General features: G+C 45.0%; 8 protein-coding genes and 1 non-coding gene across 9 annotated transcripts; 3 read left to right on the top strand and 6 right to left on the bottom strand.

Moving 5' to 3' along the window:
• Positions 1–3,382: 3,382 nt before the first annotated feature.
• On the top strand, positions 3,383–5,245 carry V865_001025 (uncharacterized protein; the record flags this gene model as incomplete). Its single annotated transcript, XM_066224851.1, has 5 exons — positions 3,383–3,547; positions 3,616–3,736; positions 3,804–4,534; positions 4,608–4,751; positions 4,817–5,245. The coding sequence occupies 5 exons, from the start codon at positions 3,383–3,385 to the stop codon at positions 5,243–5,245; spliced, it is 1,590 nt and encodes a 529-aa protein (XP_066080948.1).
• Positions 5,246–5,533: 288 nt separating this feature from the next.
• On the bottom strand, positions 5,534–7,282 carry V865_001024 (uncharacterized protein; the record flags this gene model as incomplete). The annotated part of the gene is made up of 4 exons (XM_066224850.1): positions 5,534–5,831; positions 5,896–5,930; positions 6,002–6,069; positions 6,157–7,282. 4 exons carry the CDS (start codon positions 7,280–7,282, stop codon positions 5,534–5,536), a joined length of 1,527 nt encoding a protein of 508 aa, XP_066080947.1.
• A 353-nt stretch (positions 7,283–7,635) lies between these two features.
• V865_001023 lies at positions 7,636–7,750 on the bottom strand. The gene has a single exon (XR_010725565.1). It is a non-coding gene; the product is annotated as a 5S ribosomal RNA (ribosomal RNA).
• A 348-nt stretch (positions 7,751–8,098) lies between these two features.
• V865_001022 (uncharacterized protein) lies at positions 8,099–9,689 on the bottom strand (the record flags this gene model as incomplete). Its single annotated transcript, XM_066224849.1, has 4 exons — positions 8,099–8,593; positions 8,655–9,087; positions 9,151–9,361; positions 9,437–9,689. 4 exons carry the CDS (start codon positions 9,687–9,689, stop codon positions 8,099–8,101), a joined length of 1,392 nt encoding a protein of 463 aa, XP_066080946.1.
• A 455-nt stretch (positions 9,690–10,144) lies between these two features.
• Positions 10,145–13,122, top strand: V865_001021 (uncharacterized protein; the record flags this gene model as incomplete). Its single annotated transcript, XM_066224848.1, has 12 exons — positions 10,145–10,237; positions 10,303–10,319; positions 10,377–10,879; positions 10,950–11,070; positions 11,152–11,352; positions 11,417–11,706; positions 11,788–11,869; positions 11,950–12,159; positions 12,234–12,388; positions 12,462–12,676; positions 12,764–13,035; positions 13,095–13,122. The coding sequence occupies 12 exons, from the start codon at positions 10,145–10,147 to the stop codon at positions 13,120–13,122; spliced, it is 2,187 nt and encodes a 728-aa protein (XP_066080945.1).
• Positions 13,123–13,431: 309 nt separating this feature from the next.
• V865_001020 (uncharacterized protein) lies at positions 13,432–14,661 on the bottom strand (the record flags this gene model as incomplete). Its single annotated transcript, XM_066224847.1, has 6 exons — positions 13,432–13,527; positions 13,602–13,677; positions 13,760–13,907; positions 13,985–14,111; positions 14,253–14,474; positions 14,614–14,661. 6 exons carry the CDS (start codon positions 14,659–14,661, stop codon positions 13,432–13,434), a joined length of 717 nt encoding a protein of 238 aa, XP_066080944.1.
• A 340-nt stretch (positions 14,662–15,001) lies between these two features.
• Positions 15,002–18,994, bottom strand: V865_001019 (uncharacterized protein; the record flags this gene model as incomplete). Its single annotated transcript, XM_066224846.1, has 6 exons — positions 15,002–16,537; positions 16,628–16,786; positions 16,876–17,213; positions 17,282–17,494; positions 17,628–17,689; positions 17,757–18,994. The coding sequence occupies 6 exons, from the start codon at positions 18,992–18,994 to the stop codon at positions 15,002–15,004; spliced, it is 3,546 nt and encodes a 1,181-aa protein (XP_066080943.1).
• A 454-nt stretch (positions 18,995–19,448) lies between these two features.
• On the top strand, positions 19,449–21,333 carry V865_001018 (uncharacterized protein; the record flags this gene model as incomplete). Its single annotated transcript, XM_066224845.1, has 8 exons — positions 19,449–19,659; positions 19,726–19,859; positions 19,922–20,129; positions 20,205–20,363; positions 20,431–20,644; positions 20,708–20,826; positions 20,898–21,114; positions 21,189–21,333. The coding sequence occupies 8 exons, from the start codon at positions 19,449–19,451 to the stop codon at positions 21,331–21,333; spliced, it is 1,407 nt and encodes a 468-aa protein (XP_066080942.1).
• A 112-nt stretch (positions 21,334–21,445) lies between these two features.
• V865_001017 (uncharacterized protein) lies at positions 21,446–23,773 on the bottom strand (the record flags this gene model as incomplete). Its single annotated transcript, XM_066224844.1, has 9 exons — positions 21,446–21,526; positions 21,579–21,647; positions 21,932–21,997; positions 22,147–22,206; positions 22,274–22,416; positions 22,533–22,623; positions 22,679–22,858; positions 22,913–23,038; positions 23,474–23,773. The coding sequence occupies 9 exons, from the start codon at positions 23,771–23,773 to the stop codon at positions 21,446–21,448; spliced, it is 1,116 nt and encodes a 371-aa protein (XP_066080941.1).
• Positions 23,774–24,396: the final 623 nt, after the last annotated feature.

Genomic DNA, 24,396 nt, shown 5'->3' with positions numbered 1-24,396 from the left:
TTAATCCCGATGTGTACCCACGCCTTACGGTCTCAACCCCATGGATAAATGGTGTGGCGAAGCGAGACAAAAACAAGACAGATGAGATAATTCTTGCTCATCCGTCACCGGATCTATTGATGACACTTTGAAGTGTACGAAGTACGAATACGAAGATCTCTCAACCCGAAATACCGACTGACCAGGTAATCTGCCAGATCATCATACATCCCAATCTCCCTTCTAGATGCGATACATTTCGTCATGCCGTTAATTATGTTTGTTTACATGTGGCGAAAACTTCGTTTGACTCGATTATTCAAGGGTTTTCCTTTGAGGGATAGCGGATGGTACCTTTTCGGAATAAGTTATTGGAACTGGCATGGGAAACTGCAGTTCGTTTGTATCCCGAATATTGTTCGCTTTGCCTCAAGCTTCTAACCTCGTTTGGGACTGAGAACCCTCATTCTCTACAATGCGATCGAAATGCAATTCTTGGAATTCACATGAGAGGACCTCTGATAAATGGTGATGACTAAGCATTCGATTATGAGAATGCTTTGTTGTCGCTGTTGTTGTTACAGTACCAGCTCCTCCAATCACCACATAAATCGTATCTTCCGTGCAAGTTCCGTCAAGTAATCATGTATTGTATGTCACCAGGTTAGTCCAGCGTTACGACAACCCTCTTTTAGGAACAGCTCACAGTGTGTGCATGTACAACAGAGTAGTAACCCCTCCTATTGGGCATTTTCGGCAATCCCTAAGCTCTAAAAATCATTGCTTTCAATCGGACGCTGTACTGCTGTACCGGCCAGATAGCCCACAACCCTCTTATCGCACACTCAATGCATAGCTATGGTTCATCTCGGACCAACTGTAGGTCGATACACAGTGGTATCACGTACAAGATCGGCGAAGTATTGCTTCCGTCTCCGAGAGTCGATCAACCCCCACAATGATAAGTCACCTAGGTATCGGAGGGGTACATGATCGTGCTTGAACCCCATCTCATCCACAGTGACCCCTCATGCGATTTTGTATCTACCAACCTGCCACTCAGCCTCTTCTCCTGCTTCAAGACGAATTCCTTGCGATCTTGAGTAAGTTCGATCGAAAAGATCTTCAGGTACATGCCCCCCTCAACGTAAGAAAGGTGAAAAGCGAGCCCTTGCGGTTCCTTATCCTGATCTCCATGGCCATGGTCTCCTTTCACTTGGCCTAGTTTGTATTTCGAGCATCCCCAAGAATCTAATGATTGTGATGGACCGGTTGGTCATATATCCGCTCCAACTTCATCGTTATCGTTTAAAAAGCTCCAACCGATCTGCCTGGAGTAGGTATGTTAAGCTCTCGGATCTAAGAAAGAGCGGGATCAATTAGTGAACAAATGTAGTTTGAGAGATCTCCGGTATCAAAGAATAAATATAGCTTAACCCAAAACAGAGGATCTCCGAGTAAACCCCTTTATGCGAAACGGTCGATACGTTGTTATGCACAGGTCGGTTTGATTCGGCGTATGCGTTTGAAAGAAGAAGAGGACGACTTGACTACAGAGCACTGTACAAAACATCCTTGAATTTGCATCTGTGATCAGCCCCAAAAAGCGATATGATTCGGTCGGCACAGCATATGATAGTTGCAGACGCATTGGTGGCACTTATGATCAGGTATGACATACCGGCCTTAATTCCTGATGTCACGAGTCCGGATATAGATAATGAGGCATGTCGCATCTGGACGTATGATAGCGAGTTTTGCCTAACATGTATCACCTATAGAAGAAAGAAAGGGCAGCAAGATCTGTGACCACCACGGAGATGGTTCATTCAGCAGGTGACATCGTGGCCTATCCTGCTCACCCAGCTGCATAGAGGTTCTACAAGGAATGTCATTGATTTGCTGAGTGATGATCCAATACTATCGTCGTCCAGGATATGATGCCTTGCTACGATGGCAAGAGATGTTGGTAAATTGCAAGGTAGACAGAAGCTCGGATCGGATGGATGTCAGAGACCGGAAGTCGGGCCTTCGGGCTTATGAGGATCATTCACGACGTACCGACCGCTTGGCGTAGAGGGAAAGCTGAAGGGAAGCGCGAATCAGCTGAAAAGTGGAGCTGAACTCCACTTTGGTCTTTGGGATCTCCATCAGACGCTCATTGCGTCAATGTGTGAGAGAGGGCGGACAAATCACACAATGAACACCGGACCGAGATACGATCTCTGTCAGAAGCTACGTACAAAGAGTCATGATCGATGGCCAAAGCTTTTCGTACTCCATCATCCCTGTGAGCATGTGAAAGCAATATCAAGACGCCACACCTTGCGATCTGTTCTCATGATAACCGTCTTCAACCGCTGTTTCCGTCTATGAATCTCATATCGTCGTACAACATTGGAAGAGGCGTTATCTATGACGTTGTGAGACTATCACATGGTCGGGTAACTCATGGGGTTAGGTGACAGGTACGTCGTTGTGGTTGCATAGAGGGCTTGTCAAGGTGGTAAGATACTCGTAATCGCGGAAGTATATCTGCTAGTCTGAGAACATGGCTGAGATAATCAACATGCGTGTATTGAGTAGTGAAATATCGTTCCTGATGGGGATAGGATATGGAGCTTGATTGTAGATGAGATGTGAACGTGCTACAGTAGAAATGTCATCACTATAGGCTTGATGTGGAGTTGGCCCGGGCGGACCGGAGTCTGTTCATTAAGAGGATGACGTCGGGGATACAACGATTGAAGCGGACCCGGCCAAGGATACCAGCTATCTGACATAAGGTAATCTACCAATGAGACCAGTCTCTGACGTTCGTCACGCCCACAGTTGAGAGATAAGAGGTCATAGGATATTCTTTCATCATTCTCCAATACTGTCAGGATGAACTGAGTGCCACATCAATCGGCAATAAGGTCGTGGGTCGTGCATGACACGTGGAAGCAGCGGAATCAAATGAACGTGGAGAAGGTCGTAGATGACGCTCGACCAAAAAAAGTTGAACAACGACAACGGTCAAATTTCATCTTGTCTGATTGAACATATCCTGCTGTTAGCATCTCGTTCTCTAAGCTAAAACATCAACATAGAACTGTAGAATCAGGATTTTCTAAAGCTACAGATCACGATTCCAAGAAGTGAGTGAACGAATTGCAATTTAGGCTGCTGCTTAGATACACACGCATCCATATCCCTCTCCTAATTATGATGTTCATGTAATTTGCGTTTGAGCACTTTCAGTACTCAATAGGAAGTAGCCTTGAAATCGATATTAGCCTAATATGTCTGATCCTTACCTCACCTCGCAATCCTCACTGTCCCGAATCATGTGATGGTATAGCTGATGACATACCCAAGCTTAGAAACACGTAAGGCCGGTCAGTCAAAAACGATCGCCACCATGTCTAGCGCACCATCTGGCGAAAACACGATACAGAAGGAGAACTTCTTTCCTACCTTAGGAGATGTAGCTGATCGAACGGATGCGCTGAAAGGAGATGAGGGTGAAGATGAAGATAAGCAGATGCAAGAGATTGAAAGTCTGTGTATGCGATGTCATGAAAATGTAAGTTTAACGAATCCTCATCATCAGGTTACCATAGTCATCGACGAGCTGACTGGAACTTTCAATAGGGTACAACGAGATTACTCTTAACAACTATTCCATACTTCAAAGAAATTGTTGTCTCCAGTTTCAGATGCGATCATTGTGGTCATCGAGATACCGAGATTCAGAGTGCTGGTGAAATACAGCGTGAGTCAACTCTTTTGTGTCCTATATGCCATCGAACAGACTTATCTGATAATTCTATGGTTCATAGCCAAAGGTGTTGTATACACTGTCCACTTACTCACTAGGGACGACCTTAATCGACAATTGGTAAAATCCAACTTTGCTACCCTTTCCATCCCAGATTTACAACTTACCATCCCACCTGGACGAGGTCAGATCAACACCGTCGAAGGTATTATCCGGGATACCGTCCGAGACTTGAACATTTCTCAACCAGTTAGGAGAGTGATGGACCCAGAGACGGGTAAGAAGATCGATGAGATGTTAAGTGTTTTGAGGGACTTGATCAATATGGAGGAAGAAGAGGAGGACGACGGTGGAGTTGGAATTGACGATGAGGAAGTAAAGAAACCCACTCAACATTCTGAAGAACAAGGAGAACACACAGAGAAACCATTCAAACCATTCTCGATGGTGTTAGATGATCCATCTGGAAATTCATTTTTCGCCTTTAACGAGTCGCCCTCTGATGCTCAGTGGAATATGAGAGCGTATAACCGAACCTTCGACCAGAATGTCACACTTGGCCTGGTGGCTCAACCAGATGAGAATGGGAATGCGAATCCAGTTCAGACCGAGAACGGTGAAGTGCCATTAGATGAGAAACATAAGTTGACAAGTATGGAGGAATTCGAGCAAAGGAGGAAACAGGATGGAGAAGTTTTACCGGAAGAAGTGTTTAGTTTCCCATCGACATGCTCAAGTTGTGGTCATGCACTTGAAACGAGGATGCAACAGGTCAACATACCTTATTTCAAGGTGAGTCTGCTTTGTTAAAATGTCTTCTATGTTTCTATGTTTTGCTAATTGTCGCGTTTATATGGCTCATCAGGATATAATCATCATGGCTGCGAACTGTTTCGCATGTGGTTATAGGGATAACGAAGTGAAATCTGGTGGATCGATAGCAGACAAGGGGAAGAGAATAACGTTGAAAGTTGAAGATGAGGAGGATCTAAGTAGAGATCTGTTGAAGGTGAGCTGGCACTCCTCGACAATCCATTCCTTTCTGTCCGCTCACATAATTCATCTTCCTCATAGTCCGATACAGCAGGTCTAGAGATTCCCGAGATCGACCTCAACCTTCAACCCGGTACTTTAGGAGGACGATTCACAACCTTGGAAGGATTACTCAACGAGATATATACTGAACTGTCGACCAAGGTATTCAGGACTGGAGATTCCTTGACATCGGGTATAGGACAAATCAATAACGAAGGTCAAAAGGGTGAAAGGAAATTCGAAACTTTCCTAAAAGGTTTGAAAGATTGTATTTCAGCTTCCAGACCTTTCACTCTGATCATCGACGATCCCGTGTCCAACTCGTACCTCCAAAATCTCTACGCTCCTGATCCCGACCCCAATATGACTATCGAAGAGTACGAGCGTACGTTCGATCAGAATGAAGATCTGGGTCTGAACGACATGGTCTTAGAAGGGTATAATAAGGAAGCTGAGGGTACTGCTTAGGGTAGTAGTGCGTCCATGGGTGACTATAAGGTGACGAAGTAGTCTGAGAGGGATGTTGTTGTAGATTGTAGACGAGTAGACGACTTGAACCATTTCTTACTATAGAAGAAGGGTAGATACATATAATTACATATCAGACCATTTCTTTGTACCTTTTAGCACAAATGCATCTTACAAAGACATTGTATCATCATTTTACTTATATTCCATTTGCAAGCAATCGAGCACCGCTCGAGTTCACCTTCAGCGTTGTGTTCTACTTCTTGCTTGCTGTACTGGCAAGACACGTTATACACCTTCCTCCAAATCGTATCCCGCAATAGTCAACAATCCCGCCAAAGTGACTTTAGCGATCGACACGACCTGTTCAAAATCGTAATTATCCCTTTGAGAGAGATCACCCGAATTGTGATAGTAGGGATCGGCGATCCAACCGTTCCTTTCGAACACTTGAGTAGCGGGGAAACCATACGATATGAACGATTGATGGTCTGAGCAACAGGCTGCTGTCTTGCCTACTACCAACTCTGGAGAATAGATCTGAGATAGGTTACCTATCAAGTGGGAGGCTTCCGGGAGGTGGATCCTGTGGTAATGATGGATTAGCGAAAATGAACTTTGGGCTGGAATAGAAAATCGCGCGAACTCACGATTCTGGTAGTCCAATCTGTAGGGGTTCTCCAGGCTATATACAGGTAGAATGCGTCAGTCTTCTTGGATCGATTTTACTTGAAAAGAATCACAGAAATCACCCACAGCGTGGTAAGCCAACATGTCAGCTTGGACTTGAAGTAATATGGTGGTGTTCTTTTCGTGTAGGTGCTCTAACGATGACCGATATCAGCCATACATCAATCGCAATTACAATATAGTCGAGTTGACTGTTGTCCAAATTGAGGTGTGAGACTCACCAGCATAAGCATGACTACCCAATAAACCTTGCTCTTCACCAGCAAAGAAAGCTAGTACGACCTGTTTCTTGAACTTGACACCTTGTGTACCTATAGCGTGGGCCACACCAAGCAGATGGCCCGTTCCAGATCCATCATCATCCCCTCCTGGAGCACGAGTCGATCCGAACGATCCTCTCGAATCGTAATGCGCGGAAAGTATGACATGTTCAGTCGAGTTGAGGGATGAGGGATAATGACAGATGACGTTTGGTGAGAATCCCTCGATGAACGTGTGCAGGGTACAATTGGCTCCCGTAGCTTCTACTTTGTCTTTAATCCAATGAGCAGCTTTCACAGCACCAGGGGTGAAACTATGTCTAGAAACGATTCCACTCGGAGCTTCCCCTGTAAGCCATCTGACATCTCTTCTAATTTGATTGAGCTCAATCCCCTCAGATACAACCTTATCGATCTCAGGAGAGAACCTGAGGTATTTCGTTACGTTTGCTAAGTGTCTTGCGAATTGAGAAGGGACTGGTTCCCAGCCGTTAGCAAGAGCTGGTAAGGGTTTAGAGGGTAGTGCGACGGGCACAAGATGAGAGGGAAGGAAGGTGTCGATCATTGGTAGGTATGAACGAGGCACGTGGAGGAGTAGCGAGGTCGGTGATTGATGTAAGAGCCTGATAGGTTCCGAGCTGACTTGGGATTTCTTGGACGACAGGACTTGTTGATTTGAGCCAGGCGAAGAAAGAAGAGCGAATTCTCTTGATGTGCTGGATATAATGCTCCATACATCCCCTGAGGAGTCACTGGGAAGTGATTCAGGATCTACACCAGCTTGTCCTACCCATACGATCCTACCCGCTTCATCTGATGTATCGAAATTCATTGGGATCAGAGAGCCTCCACTGAGCCCATCTAAAGCTGATTCACCAAGCAAGCATCTTTCAGATGGCAGGTAGATGTGCTCTTGAGTTGATGCTTGACCGCCGTATGTACCGTAGTATGAGGACTTGAGGCATTGTGCGAGTTGGGATGAGGGAGCTGTTGAAGATACGAGCAGGGTGTTGAGGGTGGATGAAGAGGGGACGGCGCTGGCTGATGCTGACCCTAGGACAGCGAGCAGGGCGAAGAGAGATGCCATGTCGGAGTGCAGCCTCTGTGAGTGGATGGCAGAGACGTTTCGGTTGAATGTCTAGATGGATCGTCTCGGTGGTGTTGAGAAGTGAGATCCAAGCGTGTGTGTGAAGTGGACAAGGACAACGCGTCGGTCATTGTGTCATCCATTCGGAGCACACCGATCAAAAAGCTCCATCAGTTACCATCAAACGCACACACCTCCTTGACACACAGTCAAAAACACACTAGCGCCATCAATCCGTCATTCAGCTTGGCAACGCAGATCACCTTCGTCCAAAAAAGCAAATTTCGACGATTTTATCGAAAGATATCGATAGATTCTTTCACTTCTTTTCAAGACCTGAATGTCAAAACAAAAACTACAGCACCCGGGATTCCCAAGTGGTCCCCCACCTTGGTACTAACCGAGCGATACCCAAGTTAACTTCGCAGAGCGGACGGGATGCGGTGCTTTTTGGGTTCTATGGCCGTAGATGGAATCCTCGCTCGTTGTTGTCTTTATATACTCTACGGCAGCACAAAAATTCACTGCGCACGGACCTTTTCCTCAGATTTTCTCTACATCGAGGGCGATTGTGAGATCCCAAGGGATCAGCCGCTATGAGAAAGCTCCCCAGACTGTCTGGGCAGTGCTGACATTATCACACCATGAAGTTTGATCAGGTGAACCATCGTATATGTTCTTTTGCATCATATCGTATATACGTCTAAAGGGTTAATAAGCTAATGATAGGTACCTCTAGCTCCTTTACATGCAGTTCGACAGGAGATCAACTGATGGATCTTAACGAAGCAGAGCTACCCAATTAGTTATCATCCACTACACTTTCCAAGTCCCTTTTCTTTTCCTCTGCAACTTTGTTCCAACCCCCATCAAGGCCGAACCGGTCAAACACACGACTCCTGCCCAGATGGTCGGCGCGTAAAACCCGTATTTATCGAGGAGTGCTCCATGGATGGGGGTACCCGTCAATGCAGTTAGGGAGAAAATCACCATTCCCAAGCCTGTTCTACTTCCAATCTCACTTGGACTTTTCGCGAAAGCCAACAAAGCAGGTACCATCAATGAGACATATGCTCCGGAGAAGAACCCATAGAGTATCGCCACGACGATTAAGCCTCCGACCGACCCTGCACCGAATATCGTGAATACCATGCCACCAGTCAGAAATGAGCAGATGGTAATCATGTTAAGTGAGCCGAATCTATCGGCGAGATGATTCGGAATGATACGTCCGAAGACCGATGCGGCATTGAGGATCGCCAAGGTGTATTGCGTGAGGTTTTCGGGTAATCCATGATCCTCACCGTACACCTATCACAAACGGATATCGTGTCAGTGATATCCCATGCCAAGGTATGGGTATGAAACGTACTTGTAAATAATAAATAGGGAAGAATTGACCCCATGTAACAAAGAAGAAACCGGCCACTACGAGACAGTACGGTAGATCTGCGAATATCACTTTCGGCGAGGGTTTGACCGTAGGATGAGATTTAGGGGGTAATCGAGGTTTCAAACATAGATTGGCAATGATCAAGCAGCCCATCAAAAGATATCCAGTATATTGAACGGCATGTTCGAAACCGTGGGAAGTTATCAGGCGATTTAACCTGACTGGCAAGACGATCGCACCGATAGATGATCCCGTCACTGCTACTCCCATTGCCAAGGCTCGTTTCTTGTTGAAATACTGGGACATGATTGAGAAAGAAGGTAGGAGAATGATACCAATTCCCATACCTAGACCGAGTCCTTGGGATAAGAAGGTTTCCCAGAATTCCTTGCACAGCGATGTCATGAAGATGCTATATTCCTACCGGGTCAACTTGGCTGTATAGCAGTTTGGATGAGGATGAATGGGGACCTACCAAATGATATATAAAACTGAACCGGAATACATCAGATGGTAGAAATAGCCTTTATCGTATAACGGTCCTGTGATTGCTCCGAAAGCAAATTGGAAGAAAAGCTGGACTGATCCAACCCATGAAATGTCGGATGGAGAGACCGAAGGGTATTTGATAATGTAGTAGGACTGGAAGACACCAAACGAGTTGGCATATCCAAAGGTTGCGAACACTACGATGAAAATAGATTTTTAGCATTGGAGGAGAGAGATGTTCGTACAAAAGGAGCTTCAGCAATACAACTCACTGGTCAACCATGCTCCAAGTACGCATAACCAGGCTCTCAAACCGCCGTCGGGAACAGCCGGCGGTCCATTTGAGGTAGGAGCTTTTTCGATGTCTGAAGGTGCTTTTTGGCTATTCTCCACCGCTTGTGAGTGACTCATAGCGGTAGCTGATGTAGAGTATGGGTTGGAGGAGGTGTCGGTTGACGATTGGGTTTCGGGTTCGAGTTTGCCACTTTCTCCGTTGCTGTCGAGCTGCTTTTCTATGGGTACCATCGTATGATTTCTGTTTTCCTACGTTCTTGTACTGTAGTAAGATGAGTAACTGTCTGTGATGATCTTGGGTATCCATCCTTTACCATCGATATTCTCGTTTATATATCTATCAACTTATACCCAGGTGCAAGTGCCACCGCACTGGTCCGGTAAGGGCTTGACGGACTGACCCGCGGGTCACTCCTCGCTTCAGCCCGTTACCAACACCTCCACCAATTGTGACCGAAGTTGAAGGTAGATAGATGTTCTGTTCTCATATATCACCTTGCACCTTGGCACCTGCGCCTGATACATACAGATTTACGTGCATCGGGAAACCCAGACATAGAATCGAGGCCGACGGACCCGAAATGACTTGACCTTCACTACTAGCCCAAGTCTCGCCTTCATTTCATAATCAATTGGTATACCTCATAACTCACCGACTTCTTTTTTGAGCTTCAACGTAGGACATAATGTACATGCCATCGCATGACCGAACCACCGTGCGTACTAGAGAGGAAGAAGATGAAGAGGATAGGAAGAAGATCAAAAGGCCTCGGGCGAAAGTGAGTGTAACGGACGGGCATAAGCTGAAAAAATTCCTGACGCTCATTGACAACTCTTAATCCAGCTCACATGTCTGAATTGGTAAGTGAGATATAAGTTATCCTGTCCTGCAGACAATCTACTTATGTTACTGTCCAGCAAGCGAAGGAAGACCAAATGTGATAAATGCTACCCTTGTTCATCGTGCACTACAAGGGGTGAAAGTGATTCGTGCCATTACGAAGAGGGATATGAACCCAGCTCTCACGCTTGGTCGAATCGCGAATACAAGGCAATACAAGATCGATTAGAAAGGATTGAAAATGCTCTATTATCTTCTCCAAGACCATTTACCTCACCTTCAACTACCAGTAGGCGACGTATGGGGGGAGAAGGAGCAGCGACACAGGAAAGAGCCCACAGCGTGCTGGTAGCATCAAGGAGCAAACCTGACTATGGGCCTTCACCGACATTCCAAGAAGATATGAACCCTATATACCCAGCGGTCAGATCAGATACATTCCCGAATATCATAGTTACTACTACCCAGGCGAGATCGGCCAGATGGCATAGAGAGATGCAGTTGATTCTCGATACTTTACCAAACGAACGTCAAATGGAGTTTATGGCGAATCATTATTTCTCGAAAATGCAATTTCTAGGTCTGTGCCCCGTACGCGTACTTGCTCCTATTGTGAGAACGCTGATTTGTGATGAAAATACTGCATATAGGTCTGCATATCGTGGAAGGCGTCTTTCGAAACGAAATGACACAATTCATATCGCTCAAATCACTCAATTTGCATTTTTCTGTGGATCCAGCTTGGTTAGCTCAGCTGGTTTGCATTTTGTGGTGAGCTTTCTCTTCCACAATTTCAGCTAATAGGTATGGATGGCTTGGTTCATGCATCAACTGTTTGATCATCGCATATAGGGTAACCTGTCATTATCTTACCAAGAACGAACAGCTTCTTCGATCCGAAGCGATGATCAACTTGGGATTGACCAAATCTGGTCTGATAAATCTTGCCATAGGGCTATATGATGCTTTGGAAATGGCGTTTAATTGCTCAGGGTGGTTGTTCAGACCACAATTGAGGATCCTGCAGACGTTACTCGTACCGATATATCTCAAGTGAGCTGATCTCTTCCAGCAGTGCGAGCGGTCCAGATTGGAATGAGCTCACACAGTGCGGTAGTATGCAGGGATGTTATCATACTGGACCATTATACGGTCCACCATCCGATTGGTCCTGTTGTCTATGGTTCGACATCGCCGTAGGGATCTGTAAAGGGTTGGACTTACACCTAGACCCAAAGATAGAGGATATAGCCAAATTGCAAGATCCAGCTCTACCACCTTCCAGACCTACATACAGCATACAAATGATTCGACGAGTCTTCCACGACTTGTTACTGTTTGATACGTACTCTATTATCAATTCGACGGACGTATCGAGGAAGCTGTTACCTTATGCCTTTCCTGATGGTGAGTGAAATGTACCCCACATACTATACCGCACAGTACAGTGGATAGTCAATCAACTTTCTGACGATTTGTTGACGGTAGAATCAATCTTGACCCCCTCACCTTCTAATTACACCGATCAGGCAATTCTCTCAGAAGGTCAACCTTGCCCACGTGCTGAAAAGTAAGTTCGATACAATGAACTGGTCTCAAAGTATGATTGTGATCTGACACAGCTATTGACCTATTCCAATCTTTCAATAGAACTCCCTTCATATGGACATTACATCAAGATCTCATTTCCCAAGAATGGCGTAAGATCGTAGTCCTTTTGGAAAACCTTGATGAAACACCTTACTCAGCAGTGATGGAACGAAATCAAGTGCTCCGAGATGCTTTTACCGATTTCTTAGCTTTGAAAGCGGATGGTGATTTGAATCAACATGAATCGGATGCGTTCGCTATTACATATAGGTAAGTCTCCATATAAAATACCTTCATTCATTATGGAGTACAGTACACTGATGTGCCGTATTTGCTATTATCAGTTCCTATCAGCAACGTTTCTTGCGATTACATCGACCGTTCTTTCTCCGTGGATATCGAGATACCCAATTCGAATATTCCAGAATTACAGTGGTAAATGGAGCGCGACAAATTGCCAAGACTCATAGAAGATTACTAAATGATAGTTCAGACCGTTGTAAGTCACATCATTCTTTGGTGCTGGCGACTTACAGATATGCTGATGCGCTGTGCGGATGATCTGTATATAGCTATTGTGAAGAGTGCTGTCTTCATGTTTCAACATCACATTACGGCATTACCTATCCTATTGCTTAATGCACTGCATGACCGATCATCTTCAGCTCAAATGAGAATCGAGTTAGTAGAATCTTCAGAAGCGTTCATGAGGTCTTTCAATTCTGGTTTTCAACTTCATACGGGTATAGCTGCGAAGGGAGTATGTATAGCTAATGAAATGATTAAAGTGAGTTACTACTTCATCTCTTCTCGAGATCATATTCAGATCATATATAAAGGCGGACACTGATGGATACTATATCACATGTTATAGGTAATTGATAATCCACCTGAAAATTTGGAAAATATAGAAGATCTCCTTCAATCCATTAATGTACAATCAAAAGCTGCCGAGATGAAATTACTGGAAACGAATATGAATACGAACACGAACACGAGTGCCATAACCAGTACAAATACCAACTCATACTTGGATACTCGACAACCACAAGTCGATGCCCAAGCCGGTTTGAATATGATGACAGGAGATCAAAGCAATATGATGACTCTCTTGCCGAATGCCGAACAGAATTGGTGGGATACTGAGTATGTTTTCTCGTCAATCGCACGGAGCGGAATGTGTGCTGATGAAATTATCCATCCAGCTGGTCGTTGTTCCTTCGAGATATGTAGTTGAGCGATACGATTTCGGAATTGGGACCGGTGCTTCGTCCTGTTCTATATACATGTATTATGTAGGGTGTTGTATACTCCTGGTGGATCAAGGGAATGTCTAGTTTCATGGTCGTACTACTTTACATGATTCATATTGGTATATCACATACAGTACCGTATACTCGTATAACGTATCTTCCCATCTACAATCTGGCTATTTTACCCCACTACCATTCATAGTTCTTTGCCTTACTCATGAATTCGATATCCTTCTTATCATGGTCAGACTCATTATATTTACCTCGATAGTATCTACGACAACGAGCCCTAATCCTCTGGCTGACTAGCAAGTACAATCATATTGAAACTCGTATCACCTTCCGCTCTATCGAAATATTTTTCTTGAACTACTTTGGCGACGTCCTATATCCGAGTGTCTCAGTTCTACCGCATATATCACAGATCATAGAATATATATTTGTGAGATATGAACTCACCTCTAAGAAGTTTTCACTATGTCCTCTATCGAATGGCCCATTCCTACCTCCATCAAGTTCCACAATCCTCTTTTCGCTGCATGACATAGTCAGCTGATCGTTCCTCACTCACAGTGCGTTATATGTATGTGGGTGGAATTGTAGGAGAACATACTTACCCCTTCTCATTGACAGCTTCTATAAAAGTGATAAAATGCGTATCGACATCAAGATCATCAGGAATAGACGATTGTCCAGATTGAGAAGCAGAGGTATGAGCCTGGGTGAAGAAATCGGATTCATCGAGCAACTTCGCTCGATCCAAAGCTACAGACATGACATGAGTTCAGTTGAAGTACAGCACTGAGTGACGGGTTATGGTGAAGTATGAGAGGTGGACTTACCAGATAAAGGTAAAGAAGCAGATTTGAATTTCATTAATTGACTATCTGGATTCAAAGCGTCTGGTCCCTTTTCTGGCAAGTTGAGTAAAGCGTGAAGAAGACCTATTGAACCACAGGCGTTTGGGATCTGTCCAGAGATATATGACACACAATTAGCCAGTTTGATCATTTAGTGGGTGTGAAGCATAGAGGAGATAGAATCCGACGCAGATTTCTTCCCTTTCCTTTTGACTGTAGATGATACATAGCTTAAAAGGGCAACACTCACAGTCTGTTTGATCCACCATACACCCTCACCCTTCCATACACCCTGGCCATCCTTCTCTTCCCTCTCACGCTCATCGTGTAATTTCCCCCTTGATGGGAATAAAAGTAAAACCGCTCGATGGGGGTGAGGTATGAATTGGAGGAATTCCGGATCGAGAGAAAAGAGATCTTGAAATGTCAAAGAGGATGGAAGGCCCAGGGGGGTCGACCAGGTGTTGAATACCTATATCAACAGAGGGATTGGAATACTTTCTTCAGCTGATGCCAATGTGTTTCTGAAAGATCAAAGCTCATGGCTAGTCACTTGGGTGAAGCCGATCAAACGAAAAACGAGTTCGCATGACACGTAAAACAGGACTTACATCTGGAGATGCTTCCAAGGGGACCCATTTGCTGGAGGAAGAAGACATTGTCGTACGATATATGGCTATAGCTTGGTCTGTATCTTCGAGTGAGATCGATCAACCGAGCAGAGAGAAGAGTTTTGAAAACGATCATATCATTGTTGTGGTTGTTGTTGTTGCTTGTGCATGTTGCAGCTGTTCACGACATCGTCATCGTTCCCCTCAAGACAAGTTCCGACGGAAATTAACCATTGTTTTCACTTGCCATGATCTTAAGTTACTGTAGATACAAGATCCTATGCATCTACAGTACAACAACCAGTATCTAATTCTCAGACAGTACTTCCGGGGCAAGATGAACAAATACAACATGTATATAAACAAAATTGCCCAAAGAACAGATGAGTTATATCTTCAATTCCGCCCCGAACAACTTTCTCGCCCTCTCCTGTACCTCAGCGGTATAATCTTTCCAAACAATCCACCAACATCTGCCTACGCGATTTTCATCTTCATCCCCTTCTCCCTCTTCCTGCTGATCCTCCTCCAGGATGATATCCTTATGCTTCACGATCATATCTTCCTGTAGAGGGTATTTCTCTCTCAATACTATCCTCATATACCTTATGACTTCTATACACCTTTCAACCCCTCCTAACACCCCTGACGTACTCATAGTCTTGATCAACCAATTCTTCACTTTATCTATATCCCTCTGAGCGGGACTGGACCCATTCCTCGATTCGATCCATTTCTCAATCACACACAAGATATCTTCAATCTCGGTCGATTTGAATAAAGCAGGTTTAGGAGGTTTGGATATACTGATCGATGGCGGATCTGACACTTTCGATTTTCCATTCGGAGGTATAGATGTACTTCTGCTACCTACCCCAGCACCGGCGGCAGCTTTGGAAGGTGAGACAGACATTGATTTGGAAGTTAATCTACCGTTTCCCGGTCTGGTTAGGATCTTCCTCCTACCGGCTTTACGTCTTTCTTCATCAATCACTTCTTTCCTCATATCCTCAGGTAAAGCTTGGAATACCTCCTTATCTATACCCAATTCCCTCAATTCACTCAATTTATACCCTCCAATCTCCTCATCCTGAACTTCAACGGGTAGCGGATCCGATGAAGTCAAATCTACTATTTCCTGCTCATACACATAACCATCATCTTTCGCCTGAGCTTTATTCCATGCGCTAAACAATGGTCTGTCGGCTAATTGATTAGCCTTCAATTGAGTTTTCAACTTTGGTCGTAGTTGTCGGGTGATGTGAGCTGCGGAATGTTGTTTCTTCACAGGCGAAACTGTGGTGGCTCGAGTAGCGGTTTCTTCGACATGTACACCGGAAGTTGGCCTCTCAGAGTTTGCGCGAGATGATCGATTCTGAGCCTTTGCTTGGGCGTAATCGCGTTTGACCTCTTCCTGAAGTGAAGGAGGTAGAGCGGCAAGGAAGGAAGGATCGATCCCTTCCTCTGCTTCGGTGGCGGGCAGACGCGAAGGACCAGCTTCTGCCTGAGGTGTAGGTGATCTATCCATAGATACCTCGACTTCAGGTGAGCGGCTTGGAGATAGGGAATGCGACTGCCGTTCATTTGCCTTTGCTGAATCCGGAATCTCGGGTTCGGGCGGTCTATTCTTTTCCACAGGTGAGGGTATGATCTCTTGCGCTTGAATGACTTTCTGAGGTCGTTTCGGCTGGAAGCTCAAAACCCCTTGACCGACCTCTCTTTCTTTGGCCTTGTCTTTATCCTCCGTATCAAGTTTGGTCACCTGTATGCCCACACCTCGCAATTCCACCGGATCTAAATTGAGTGCTTTGAGCAATTTGACACTTTCTCTTGCAAGTACCTCGGAGTCATCGGTGGGATTATTACGGGATCCTGATATCGAAGAAGATCGATTGAAAGTCTCGCACCACCCGTGTCCGAGGAACTGCAAGTTTCGAAACATCAGTTCCGTTACACGTCACCAGTTATATCGCGAAAGGGTCGGACGATCAGGATATAGAAGAAGGATACTCACTTTGGGCGGTTCGATAGGGGCATCAGGATGTCTTTTCATCAATTTCAGAGTGATTTGTTTCCCCTTCACACCGACATTTTTCATTCTTTTTGCAACTTCCAAAGCTAGATCGTTGATGCAGATTTCAGCTTGATCATGATTTTGGAATCGTATTCCGTACTACAGGCAGAACAGGATCAGTATCTAGTCACTAATAGGTGTAGAAGAAAGAAAGAAGGGAAGCCACGAATGCGATCGGTTTCACTCACATTCATCTCAGCACTAATACTCTTCCTGATTTTATCAGGTTCTAACTTCCTCTCATCTATACCTCTCAGATATCCATACAGCATCTCACCGGTCTTTGGTCCGAGCACACGCTGGAACGACAGTTTATTCACACCCAATAATCCCTCCACATTCGTGGTGCCAAATTTCTCCTCGATTTTGGATTTGATCGAATGTCCAATAGAAGGGAAATCTTCGACATCCAGAGGTGCGAGGAATTTAGGTATGTCCGGATGTAAGAGGTGTGCTACGCCTGCTGGTTTCGCGGATCGGGTGGCTAGTTTGGCAAGGAGGATGTTGTGGGATATGCCGATTGATACTGACCGTCACGGAATAATGGATGAGCTTTCTTTCGTCTTTATCGAGATTACGGACTTTCAGGCTCACCTTCGCACCCATCTGTAAGCTTTCGTACCTCATCTCTGATCTTCTCAGCAACTTCCAATGCCGGATCTCGAGCTTTGTTAGTAGTTATTGCATTCTCCTTGGAGGTATCCACTTGATCATTGGTTAAAGCCTCTTCAGGGGCCATAGCTCTAGCAGTGACAGCACTGGTCACGTCGATCAACGCCTCGTCCACCGACACAGCTTGAAGTTCGTCTGCATAACCCATCAATACCGTGTAAAATGCTAAGGAGTATTTCTTATACGTATCGAATTCATATCTGTTCCCAACGAGTTATCAGTACGATCGTACTGTATGGTCATCGATGGCAGGATAATTCCTCTGAACGCTTCTGCGCATCTGCTACTAAGACTTTCAATTCGGATTTCCAAGTTGCCAGATGATGTAACCTAAATACACCAAATCAGCTTGTTTACTTGGATGAGTGGATCTCAGGAATAAAAACGAAAAGCTCACCTAGAATTCTGATAATATCCATCGATGAAACCACCTTCATTACCCCTTTCAGCCGTATTCTTTATACGCCATTGATCGTTCTTCAAAGCTTGAGCGGCATGCTCGTTCGATTCTTTCGAGTAGTAGTATTCCCAAGTGCCTTCTGGTTTTTGAATTTTCGGTGGTAGAGGAGCAAGAGAGGGTGATCCTTGTTTCACTGGAGAGGCGGTACCACGAGGAGCTTTTTGAGGGCTGATAGGTATGGCAGATGTCCGATATGGATGAGAAGCGAGAAGAGATTGTGTTGATGTTGGCAATCTGAGCGGACTAGGTACTTTGACTTTCAGTTCTTCGTCCTTTGGAATCTGCTCAAGCTTGGAATTGTCTTCGGACGCTTTCGACCACGCTGCTTTAGGTATGGTACCTTTCGATTTATCCGTTTCCACTTCCTCTATTTCCTCCTCGTCCTCTTCCTGCTTCGCCAGCTGCGTAGGTGTCTGTTGACTCCTCAAGAACCCTTCTAAGCCTTTCCTACTACTCTGTTCCCACCCGCCCATAATCTGTAACTTCCAATTCCTCCAATCCAGCAATTTACCCATTTTACAACTCTCCGTTATCCATCCTTCCCTTACTACCTTGTAATTCTGGAACTGCTTGAATTTGCTTTGAGTCAACATCGGTGCTATAATGAACTTGACCATCCCCTTATTCCTCAATACTGGTCTTACCTCTCCACCACGATGTAAGATCATTTTGCGCAATTCTTCCATCGGCGGAGTGGTATTTCCATTGATATAGAACGATAGACCTGAGAAGATCTGAGGTAGACCTTCGATGGCTGATGCAAGAGCTATATCACGATTCTGCGTTTGTACTTTGATCTCCTTCTTTCTCATATAATCTCCTATATCACCGAATTTGTTGGGAGCATATTCGGGATTGGCAAGATACGAATGAGGATCGTCTAAATCCAAATCCAAGAAATCACTCCGTTTGGGTAAATACGATAAGGTGGTTGAAGTGGATGGTGAATCATATCGACTTCTCTTGACTACTGGTTGTGGCTTTTGGTCTATCTCTGGAAATACTGTATAGTCCGATCGAGGTGAGCTGAGATCCTCTCGGACTCTCTTAAATGGGGGAGGGGAGGGCAAGACTACCGCGGCTGCTTCTGTCCAGAATGAGGGAGAGGATAGTGGAAAAGTAGATGACGTCGAGGGGGGAGGTGGTGTTGCACCATTTTGATTACGTTGTGACATTTCACATGTCGTGGAATAGGTTGAAGATATCAAGATATTGAGATTAGATGCAAAATATCGTAATTGACTACTGTAATTGATTGATTGGTGATAATCGATGTCAACAACGCCCATCTTTAAGGTTTGAGAACATTACGAGTACTCTTCAGTGAAACACGATCAGCCTTCCCACGGTGGTACCGGGATACTCGGGCACCTCCGCAAATCACGGTGAATGACGAAATGATGACACCTGTTGGATAGAAGGCTAAACTGATAAATGGACCGACAAGTGGAGGATGAGATGGGGTACTGTGATTCTATTCATAGGTGGTGACGAGATTATTAAGCAAAGGAAAAAATCAGACACGAAACTGTATATAAACCTCCTCGCATACAAGGTCCTCCTCCCTTGTCTTGCCGTCTCTGCCATCTCACACAATCGGTAATCGCACTGGAGTGATACCCAATCAAAATGACCAAATCATCTCAACCCATCTTTCCATACCCACCCAAGAAAGTGGATGGATACCCCACCTATCTGCCTGATCAATTACAACCTGTCGGATCGTTACTTGATCCCAATGTATACAAGCAGAACCAAGATCCTCCCAAGTTGTTCGAGCCTCTCACTATCAGAGGTGTCGAGTTTCCTAATAGAGCATGGGTAGCTCCAATGTGTCAATGTAAGTCATCATGTTCTGCCTTGACTATGTAAAGTAGATACATACTCATTGATCCGATTTGTGCAGATTCATCCGACGAGGGAAAAGCTACGGATCATCATTTCGTCCATCTAGGTTCGATGGCCATGAGAGGATGGGGAAGCATAATGGTTGAGGCTACTGCTGTTGTACCCGAGGGCAGGATCACACCTGAAGATATGGTAAGTACCTTCCTACTTCACCCATGAAAGGGATGAGGCTGACATATCGCATGATGGTACAGGGAATATGGGATGATTCTCAAATTGAACCTCTCAAACGAGTTGCAGATTACGTGCATGGTCTGAGGGGAATCATCGGTATCCAACTTGCCCATGCAGGTCGGAAAGCTTCCAACCCCGCTCCGTGGACCCTTAGGCAGGCTATTGAAGATGAGGGATACGATGGTGGGGATGTAGTAGGTGAAGAGAATGGAGGTTGGCCCAACAATGGTGAGTGAATCGCCCCTGTGCTTTCTTGCTCTGGAGATTTATAACTGACTGATTGATGCTGAATCGTACGTTCAGTCCAAGCGCCTTCCGCAATCTCCTTCAACCCAGGCAAATACGCCGATCCCGTCGAGATCACTACCGAGTATATCAACAACCTCAAGAAAGCCTATGCGGACGCTACAGAGAGATGTAAGAAGATTGGATTCGATTTCATCGAGATACACGGTGCACATGGTAAGTATATAAGTACTTTAAGACTTCCTGAACTCATGTTGATGTAATTCTGTTATTGTGATTATAGGATACCTGCTACACGAATTTGTCGACCCTGTTTCCAACAAACGTACCGACTCCTATGGTGGCTCGCTAGACAATAGAATTAGATTACCTCTTGAGCTCGCTCAGCTCTTAAGAGAGAAGTGGGATAAACCCCTTTTTTACAGAGTATCAGCCACTGATTGGTTAGATGAGGAATTTGGAGCTGAGAAAGGCGAAAATGGTGACTGGGCTTGGTGGTGAGTTTGGTCCCGTCGCTTTATGTCAAAGTGTACTTGGATTGATCATGGTGTACATAATAGGGGAATTGATCAAACGACCTACTTGACTCAGAAACTCGCTGATCTAGGAGTGGACCTGATCGACGTTTCTTCAGGTGGTAATGATTTGAAAGGAAAAGTCAAAGTTGGACCCTCTTATCGTAAGTCATCATTCCACACAATAGCTCGTCCAATTTACTCATATTTCACTTTCACTAACTTGCTTGTGTAGAATTACCTTTCGCCGAACATATCAAGCAAAACGTATCTAACATCCTCGTTGGCGCTGTTGGTATCATCACTGAATCTGCACAGGCCAACGATATCATTGAAGAAGGAAAAGCAGATGTCGTCTTCTTGGCTAGAGAAGTATTGAGGGATATTGATTTCCCGTTGAAAGCTGCTTTGGAATTGGGTGCGGCGGTTAGTCCAGCTGTACAATATGAGAGGTGAGTGGATTTCATCGTGCGACAAGTATAACTATAAATGGTGAAGCTGATTTATTCCACTTATAAATGAACAGAGCATGGACTCGAATGTTAGTTAAGCGCGATCACGTCAAGAAAGCAGCCCATCATCATGGTGTAGATGAAGTTCAAGGTGAAGAAGGCAAAAAAGAGAAACCTAAGCGAAATGCTCCACCCGAAGTGCACACTTCTGTACCATGAGATAAAGCATTTGACGAGGGATCATGGAGCTCTGAATGGAATTGCAATAGATCATAGTATGTGCATAGAAGGATAGATGGATAACCCATTGATACATTTCACTCTTTTACGATTAATTGGTGATCACCCAATCATCCCAATTGATCTTCCTGTTGATCCACCAATACAATGTAGCAGGACCTGGCCAGTGGGTCTGACCAATTGAGATTAGCTTACGACTATATAGTCATGAGAAGGATACTCACACATACTCCACCTTCACCTCCGTTAGCATGATTCCAATTCTGTTTATCTGCGCATACGGAATAATGATCCTATTACCAATCCACCTGTTGAATGAAAACCGATAATGTCAGCTGTGCTATCGTTCTCGGACCTGTCGGGCGAGGACGAGACGCACATGAACCAACTCGTGATGAGGACAAAGTCAAATCCACTTTTTCTCGAATTACTTCTTTCCCGAATTTCAACGATATATATTATAGCATAACGAAATTTCATACACATCTTGAAATTTGGAGATTTTAGAACGAGTCGTCTTCAAGGACATAAAGTGGATGAGTTAGCAAGATATGCGTAGTATACGAAAGATACTCACGATGCCTGGTCGTAATTTCCTGTTGCGTGGCAACACCAAAGAGTCTGGAAACCCAGGTTTAGCGATCTGAATATTCAACCAGATCAGTCCCCCAAGCGCTGCCGATCGAGGAAGGAGAAATAATCCGTACTTCATGATTGTATATACATCCATTCTCATTGCAAAATCCTATGTTACAGAAGCAGATGATCAGACGATCAAATGCTCTCGCCCACGATCTTTGCACCGCCACAGCTAAGATCGAGGCGTTCTCGTCCTTCCCAGTATTCGACTGACTGTCGGAGAAGCAAAGATTAGCGCTACCAATGATGCTCACCAAATAGTCTATGGGGATCCACTCACACCGTGCTCAGCCTCAGTCTCAGGCTGCAGAGTGGCCTCTTCGGAAGAATCGGCTCGGGCTTTGTTCTCCATCGGGCCCCATATGGTAGGTTGATGGAACATATCTCTGCCGAGAGGTATGCAACGATCCCAACCCGATTGACCTGACAGTGGAAGAAAGCCGTGGATGAAGTTCCAGCAGGGAGCACAAAATTGAATGAGCGTTCGAGCAATGCCTGGCTGCTGTAGGCCCACGTATCGTGCTGTTTGCTCGACTCACCTTCGACTATCTGTACAATCATGTCCATGGACAGCCACCAAGACTCTGTCGAGTCGTTCGCTGGCGATGCTATTAGACCAGCATATTGGCCCTGGAAGAAACATAAGCGTTGGTAAAAACCGGACCTCGATCGACAAGATACTTACAGAAAAAGCCAGATCTTCATCATCTTCAGGCATCATGATCGCATTCACCTTCCCACCAAATAAGAAGCGTTCTAGATAAGCCCCACCCTCACCATGAAGGTAAGGTAAACTACTATTCGGATGGGGTATTTGAGTAGTTACACCTCCGCTTATCTTTACAGGGGTCGGCAAATAACGTCCCTGTAGGATACCTCGTCAGTATGGTGATCCATGTTGACCAAGCACATAACTCACAGTGAAGAAACGTAAGGCGTGAGCAAGTTCATGGATTATGACAACGGCCATATAGAATACGTGAGCGCTCCAGGTTTCGGGAAGATCTTCTCTCCTCAAGTAGGCCGCACCTAGATCCGTAACCATCTATTCGACATTGAGAATGAGTGATGATCAGTAAATCAAAAACAGGCAGCTATCGTGAAATATGTTGTAGATAGCGAGCAGACGCTAGACGCCCATGGTCAAAGATCAGGGGACAGAAATCGACGATCAAGTAATGCACTTCAAGGACAGGATGTAGATATAGCCTCGAATAGGCATGGCAGAATGAGGGTATAATGTGATCATCCAAGGCATATTGTAAATAACAGGGAAGTTATCCAGAATAAATTGTTCTACTGCTAGATGGGCTCGCTCTGACATAGGCGTGTCTCGTGTTAGACTAGGTATATCATCGTTGGTAAGAGTATGGAGTGGGAATGTTGGGTAGTGAAGGAAGCATTCCTATATTGTGATGACTCGATCTTGCGGGTGATCAAAGACAACGACAATTGCGTCATGTATTCAAAAAGAACTCACATGCCCCTGTAATGCTATCTTTATCGTTTTACCCTTAGGATTATACCATGTACATCCATATTTAGGCTTTTGAACGGAACCTGTAGCATGAGGGTAAGATCGATCGACGTAAATTTTGTAATCGCAATGCGTCTTGAACTGTTCAATGAGGGTCAACAGCTCCGAGTCGACAGTGACCAGCGCAGGGTCAATTGGATCCAGGTCTCTGTAATCATCCCCTTCTTTAGTGTAGAATGGGATACCCATGACTTCTCGATATAATTGCGTTTCCGTTTTCGCAGCAAGGGCGACCGCAGACATCTTGACAACCTCCGGAAGGAAAAAGATCCTTCTGGCAAGTGCGTGAGCTTCGGTCAAGGCTGATCTTTGGGCCGCAGAAGTCAATTCGGTCGCAGGGCCACCTGTCGTTGTATGGACGTGGTAGGATTTCTGCAGGACGAAGTGTCGAGTTGGCGTCGCAGCTCGCGCATCAGTAGGAAGAAGCGGGATCAGTGCAGGATGGGATGCATGGGTTGAGCCATGCGGATGATGTGGACGAAGTGAGCAACAGTTTCCCATTGTTGATGGCTGCTCTGTGATTTGAAGTGATGTTGAGTGATCAGAGCCAGTTTTCGGTTGCCTTTTCATACTCATATGGATGTATTCTGGATAGACACAACCTAAACAGCCCTGGGATAAAATGGGGGAATTCATTCCAAAGATATTCGATCGACTCACTCCATGCCACTGTATACGTAAGATTATACTCGCGTTTGATTTCTCAATTCGAACCCTGATATATGGACAAAGTTGAACGATGAAAACAAACTCATACCCCATGCTCATATACTGACAACAATCATCCATACATATACCCATATTCTTACGACAGTCTTTTCATTCAACTACATTCATTCCTTATAGCATATATCAGAAAAAATAGA

The sequence above is a fragment of the Kwoniella europaea genome, chromosome 1, assembly GCF_036810445.1.
Source record: "Kwoniella europaea PYCC6329 chromosome 1, complete sequence".
NCBI lineage: Eukaryota > Fungi > Basidiomycota > Tremellomycetes > Tremellales > Cryptococcaceae > Kwoniella > Kwoniella europaea.
The sequence above is the reverse complement of the archived record's forward strand: the minus strand, read 5'-3'. Positions and strand labels throughout refer to the sequence as shown.